The 7,041-nt window shown below is 34.9% G+C and overlaps 1 protein-coding gene across 1 annotated transcript; it reads left to right on the forward strand.

Moving 5' to 3' along the window:
* The first annotated feature begins 1,279 nt into the window (after nt 1-1,279).
* On the forward strand, nt 1,280-2,078 carry LOC103698586 (putative calcium-binding protein CML7). The gene has a single exon (XM_008780619.6). It carries the CDS (start codon nt 1,344-1,346, stop codon nt 1,785-1,787), a length of 444 nt encoding a protein of 147 aa, XP_008778841.1. The 5' UTR covers nt 1,280-1,343; the 3' UTR covers nt 1,788-2,078.
* Nucleotides 2,079-7,041: the final 4,963 nt, after the last annotated feature.

Genomic DNA, 7,041 nt, shown 5'->3' on the forward strand with positions numbered 1-7,041 from the left:
AAACTTTTTAATTCGATCAAACCTATAAGACAAGATTGACGTCTAGCAACGTGTCATGTCTACTCGAAAAATATAAAATTTGGTGGAAATACCAAAAATACCCTTCAGTGGCAAGTTACCGTGCAATTTAATCCTTCAATCAAATTGCATCCCGAATATGTATATGAGTATGAATGTATGTCAAACTCAATTTCATATTCATATTTCTCTTAATCTTCTAATGATAATTCGAATCATGAAACATTAGAAACTCTTTCTAATTTTCATTCTGCTTTGATCAAAGGCTTCCTAAATTATCATATAATTAGAATAAATGGGATGCGATCTTCTCTTACTAGAAGTGATTGATTCCTTGTTGACCTACTCATAATCTTCGTACACAATTCACCATATCGAGAAGACCCCGTACACAACTTAAAGTCATGAATGAGTGTAAACCAAAACATTGGTTCATGTGCACAAGATACCATGGTGATCTCAGGTTATAGGATCAGTTGCACAACTTCTACTAAGAGAATCATCTTTTGACATGTAAGTAAGACTTTATAAAATTTCTCTTTGCAAATCAATTTAGTGAACTCATTCCTCTAATGAGCACCCACATCTTTGTATTAGTGTCTCCACACAAGTGATTGTGAGATCAATCACCCTCTGCATCGAGCATACATAAGATATGCCAGTCTTGCCGATAACATTGATCCCCGACTCAATGTACCAATTACTGAGAATATTTAAGATTAGAATTTTAGGATTTTAGGTCTCACTAGTATGATCTCATCATAACCCTAAAACCATTGCCCTAATCTAAGGGGTTCATCACAAATATAATAAACAGCGTATGATGAAACACAATGCCTTTAATCATAATTAAATGTCATGTACATGATTTGGAAAAATTAAAAAAAACCATCGTAATACATATTGCGATTGGCTTGTAGGACATTTATTCTTTCACAGATAACTAGAAATTACATAATAAACAATGATTAAATAGTGCAAAAAAAAAAAAACAGACATAGTGGACCAAAATAAAAGAATAGGATGGAACTATCTCAGGAAACACCCTTATTAGCAATTACACGGAAACAAGAATACCTTAGTTAAATTCTGAATAAGATTTTAATTTATGCTAGAACTTAAAAAATTGAAAAAAATTTATCACCAAAAAGAAAAAGAAAAAGGTTGGAGAAGTTTATTACCAGAGATTTTAAAATATTGGGTTCCTTCTGGGCTTCCTTCCACAAATGCAATTTCCAACCAACTCTACCCCACCCGCAAGAAAAGGACAAGTTTCCCCTTAAAAGTTCCCCTTCCGTTCGGCCATTCCCATCGGGAGAGAGGAGATGGGGAATGATCTGACGGAGGAGCAGGTGGCGTCGATGCGGGAGGCGTTCGCTCTGTTTGACACGGACGGCGACGGGCGGATCGCGGCGTCGGAACTGGGGATCCTGATGCGATCGCTGGGTGGTAATCCGACCCAGGCACAGCTGAAGGAAATCGCGGCGTCGGAGGGCCTGACCGCCCCCTTCGACTTCTCCCGTTTCCTTGAGCTCATGCGGAAGCACCTCCGCCCGGAGCCTTTCGACCGCCAGCTCCGCGACGCCTTCCGCGTCCTCGACAAGGACTCCACCGGCGTCGTCGCCGTCTCCGACCTCCGCCACGTCCTCACCAGCATTGGCGAGAAGCTCGATCCCGCCGAGTTCGACGAGTGGATCCGCGAGGTCGACGTCGGCCCTGATGGCACCATCCACTACGAGGACTTCATCCTCCGCATGGTTGCCAAGTGAAATGAGATAATCCACCACCCGAATCTTGATCTTCCGTGTGTATCTCTCTCCCTTGATCATTGCGTTTTTCTTTTATGTGCTTCTTTTTTTTTTTTCTTTTTAAAGATGTGATGTTATGTGATAGTGCATCAGGGATCTATCTGGGCCTGATCTTTCGATTGCTTGTTTTTGGGTTGATTGCTGTATTGTAACGTCTGAGATTGGTATTCGAAGCGAGTGGATGGAGAAATGCATGTAGCCATGTTTCATAAAATGACAAATTTATGAATTTGGAACCGTGGGATTGGCTTATTGGATAGTTTCTGATGAGTTTTGCCTCATCTGATGTCATGTTTATTTTATCATTTAATGCATTTCTGTTTCCTTGTTTATTGTTATTTCTGGTTTTATTAAGTGAAAATTGCTTTGTTCTTGTATACAGTAGAATGCCAGATGCATGAGAGTGAAATTATTCTTGTCACTCAAAATATAAGTTACTTCTTGATTCATAGAAAGATTTCAGTGCCCATGGTTTTTATTATGCAGCAGACTACTATGATGCATGCTATATGGAATGAATGGAAGATCTGTGATGAATCAGGAGGTAGTTGGTGAAGGGAAGAGAATGACTGTGCATATATGCTTTCTCTATATTATTGTATGTTGAAATCTTATATGTGGTGTTGATGAAATTTGAAGGGATGTACTGCTAGGGTTTGTGGCTAAAATATAAAGGGTTGGTATGTAGTCCAAGGAAAATGGATTAATGATTTCGTTTTCTAAAGAAATGTGTTGAAAGGGCGTTAATCTTTTCTATGCTTTCTTTTCTTAAGTTAATTTAACATGCTGTAGACATGAGATTGGGATGGATACTCTTTCAAGTGCCAATTTTTGATTTGATAAGATTTTGTTGGCAAGATTATGTGGCTGCTCTTGTAAGGGTAACATTAATTCTTATGAGGTAACATTTGTCTCCTTCGAATACAGCATTGGTTTCCAGCTATCCAATGACTCCTATGTCAGTGTGGTTATCAGAGTAAAAATTCTAGGTAGCTTGAATTCTAGGTGGAGATGCAAGGGTTCTATGTCCTTGTAATTCCTGGACCTGTGACACTATTCAAAAGAATGAATTCTTTTCTTATACGTCGACTTGATAAATTCTTTTGTATACTCGAAAATCTTTTCATTGGAGCTCAGCTCATTGTCAATATTTGAGAACAAGTAGCTTTAATACTTTTGCATCTATTCTTCCTTTGAAGAAACATGTGAGCTTTCTCGATAAACTAGTGCCTAGAATTAAAAATTGCATAAACATAAACTTCTAACCCCTATGCAGATCCCTTGTTTACTTTTATTAAAAATTGAACTAGGTGAAGTGCTGAGAGGAATAATTTGAGCAAGGATGTTTTGATAAGATTTTTGTAAAGCTTGTTATAAAGCTTGTATTTATGCTTATGGTTTTTCTCAGTCAGTCCTATACTTGATGATTCTCAAAGTCTGTCACTTTGCATGTTAGATCCCCACACTTGTTCTAACTAATGCAGATGGTAAGATCAACAACCATTGTGTGTGTCTGTTTTCTTCTTCACCCTCCTGCATCCCATGTCATAAATATGAAACTTTCTCCAAACATTGGTGACAGGATATTATATGCAAACTTTCACCTGCATGTGTACTATACGACTTCAAATCTACTCATAACTATATAATACTCATAACTATATAAGTTAGGACCTGAAGTGCCGTTTTAAAATTATGTGAAGTCTCAGAATCTCTGATACTTAGTAAATATTGAGAAAGGGTCTAAATTTTGTGTTTGTGCTTGCGTTATCTTTCTAGACTGGCATAAAAACAGAGCACATATCCTAAACTACACTTGTTGGCAGTTAATGCATGTCAACATGATAACACACACATTGTTTTTAAGAGTTAAAAGGCTGAGACACTAAGATACGATAGATTTTTTTTTTTTTGCTAAACCTAGGCACTTGGATTCTGGTGGGAACATTTTCAGGACTAAATTATGTTTTTGGCCTACGGAAACATATCTGGCTTGTCCATCCATCCTAATAATGATTGTTGATTACTTGTAGTTAGTTCTGAGGTAAACATTTTAAAGAAGTTTTAGACAGACAAATTTCACTATCTTTATAAAGATAAAGCCAATATTAATGAATTAAAAGATGCTTAAAAGAAATCTAAAGGTTCAGCTAAAGAGAATAAAGTGAAAGTTAAATTTACCATCTTGATATGTTCAACTTGAATTATTCTGCTATATTTGTCTAGTTCGACTATGACGTAAATGTATTATAGTGTTTTGCTGCATCAAGGATGTCTAATTCAATATTTACTGATAGAGCTATATACTGATGCACATTTCATGTTTAGTGTTTTCAACCATGCGCATTGTACAACAAATACTGTATGAACAAACACACCAGTTTTTCCTTTTCTTGCAAAGAAATTTTTATTGGTTGACCTATTCCAACTTGACTGAAATCAGTTGTAGCTGGAAGGGAAAAAGAAACAAGGACATAAAACTAAAGATTTTCCATTTGGGTTGCTCCTTTGTACTACATCAGTAAAGAATTAGAAAAATCGAGAGGTACCATGTACTGCAACTGTTGTTCTACATGAAACTGGTAATTATGCTTTAAGAATAATAAAATGAACTTGTAAAGTATAATCTGAACTTTGCATGTACAAGTCAGTAAGCAATGGTTTTATTTGATTTCAAACACAAATTCAGTCCGATTTTTGGATTGTTTAATACACACGTTCAGTACACAGAATGCTATACAGCAGCACTGATGTTGCCAGGACAGAAATGCATTTGATGCTTTGCATTATGAGTCAAGGAATTGATGAATGAGATGCAATTAGCATGTAGAATTTCCTGAGATTCTTAGCATGAGAGAAATAGAGGAGGAAAACATTTACATGATCATGAAAGGTGATTTGTAGTCTAATATAAATTACAATTCTTGAGTACCATGTTATTACACTAGGATTTGCAAAATAAATGAAAGATAAAATAACAAATGGACAGGGCACCATAATGGATACCAGAATTGGCTGAGATTATGTATATAAACTTCAATTCTCACGTAAGGAGATTCCCATCATTATATATTTCATTTTTCTACTTCAAGAACATCACTATACAGTATCGTCTGAGGAAATAATATTCTCGTTTAGAATCAGATCTTATGCATCACCTTTGTTGTTAGTGTAGTCATATCAAAATTTGTGGTTATAATTATATCATCTTTTTTTCTCTCCACCTTCAAGTTTATTTTGCAAATCTGCATAAAGATGTTAATCATTTTGATGCATCCTCTCCACTTGTCTTTTGTCATAAATTCATACATATATTGTTGGTATTTTCCGGATTTTGGTTACCATTGCAAAGAGTACTTCACAGATATGGATTATGTTACTACTTTTATGAAACTTTTTCACTAAATAATATTTCTTGTTTATGCTCAAACTTCAAGTAATTCTGCTACAATTATGTTCAAATATCTGGTAGCCGGTTAAAGAGGGGAGCATTTAAAGTTATCGGCGACATACTTGGATTATTTAATGGAAGACACATTGTCTCGTGAAGGTACAGGGTCTCCCACACAATTTCAGGCCTCTATTGGGATGTATGCTGTTGTCTAGACAGTTCAGAATTTTTTTTGTTGGGAATTTACCTATTATATCTTATCAAAATAATAGTTTATGGCTTTTGATTATTTATTTATTTTTTATAGGCTGAAATTTTGATATTATCTATATTCATGCAAAAAAATATGGGTATGGTGTTGGCCATTGTTTCCTCGCATGCCTTCTGGCCTTCTCTTCCTTCTTAGCATGTTGCACCTTTCTTCTCTTAATCTGTTGCCACCGTCGTTGCTGTTAATGAGAGGTGAAAGGCCGTGGGTTCGACTCCTAGCAATCATTTCCTTACAATCTCTCTCTCTATATGTGGCTCTGTGTATCAGAGAGAGAGAGAGAGAGAGAGGGGGAGAGAGAGATGGATTTTGCTCCTTCAAAGAGGATAAATTATCTAACTCCTCTCATTCCAAAATTAATTATGGAACATCATAATCGAAGATACACATCATTGGCGATGATCTAAACCATTAATCATTTACAATTTGTAAAAATCTTGGTCTTTAAGGTAGATTCTTAATGTAAATATTTTATTGGTTATTATAGCAAAATAGTATAATCAAAACTGTTTATTTTTTAACCTAAGTTAGAGATCACAAAAATATGCAATTTTAATTTTTAGTTATTTTTAAGTATAAACTATAATTAATGGTGTAGATCTTTACTTTGAATGCCTTATTATTAATTTTGAAATCTAAAGAAATAGGTACACTATTCTCTTGAGAGAAGAATAATCATTCTATGTATTGATATATAACAAAAAAAATAAATTAAGAATTTATCTTATTGATTATGATATACATATGTTAAAATATATAGATTAACAATCTACATATTTGAATGCTTTGCTAATGTATTCTAACTATTCATTTTTGTTTTCCCATGATGCTTAGGTCAGAGATTATTAAAATATATGTTTTGTTTCTTTCTCGACATATTAGCAGCATAGATCATGATGAATAATGTGGATCTTCGATTTGGATATTCATTATTAATTTTAAAACTAAGAAGAGAATATATCCTTTCCTCTTGAGAAGAGTGTAGTTCATATATATAGGTATGTATGTATGTATGTATGTATGAAGAGAGTTGGACTAGGCTATATTTGAGAGTAGCCATGTTTGGATCTGGTCGCTTCTGCAGCCATTAGATCAACATGGATCTTGAGGCATCCAAATACTATTAATTGTCGGCCCATTGCATAAAAAGAGAAAAAAAATAAATTAATGGGAAAGACAAGATGCACCACCCATACCCATGCCTCTCTCTCCATATGCATTAAGGGTGGTGAGGATGATAGTGGTATTTTGATGATTAACACAACCATTGAAGGAATATCTAATTGAATATTACAAGATAATATGATACATCATTGATAAATGACACACCCTCGATACATTTACGATACATTAAGAATATATGGTCAAAACCACTCTCAAGAATTGATAACGAGATATAATTTGTAATAGAGAATGGTAGAAAGCTCAAGAATCCATTTTGGCAAAGTTTCACGTTAAAAATACCTAAAAGGGCAATTCGGCAATTTCTACTATTAAGGGTATGAAACTCTATTGTGCCATGCATCGTAATTTGCTTCGAATATCATATTGTTGTT

This window comes from Phoenix dactylifera, chromosome 6 (genome assembly GCF_051530095.1).
Source record: "Phoenix dactylifera cultivar Ajwa chromosome 6, Ajwa_hap1_PhDact_Kaust_v1.1, whole genome shotgun sequence".
Classification (NCBI taxonomy): Eukaryota; Viridiplantae; Streptophyta; class Magnoliopsida; order Arecales; family Arecaceae; genus Phoenix; species Phoenix dactylifera.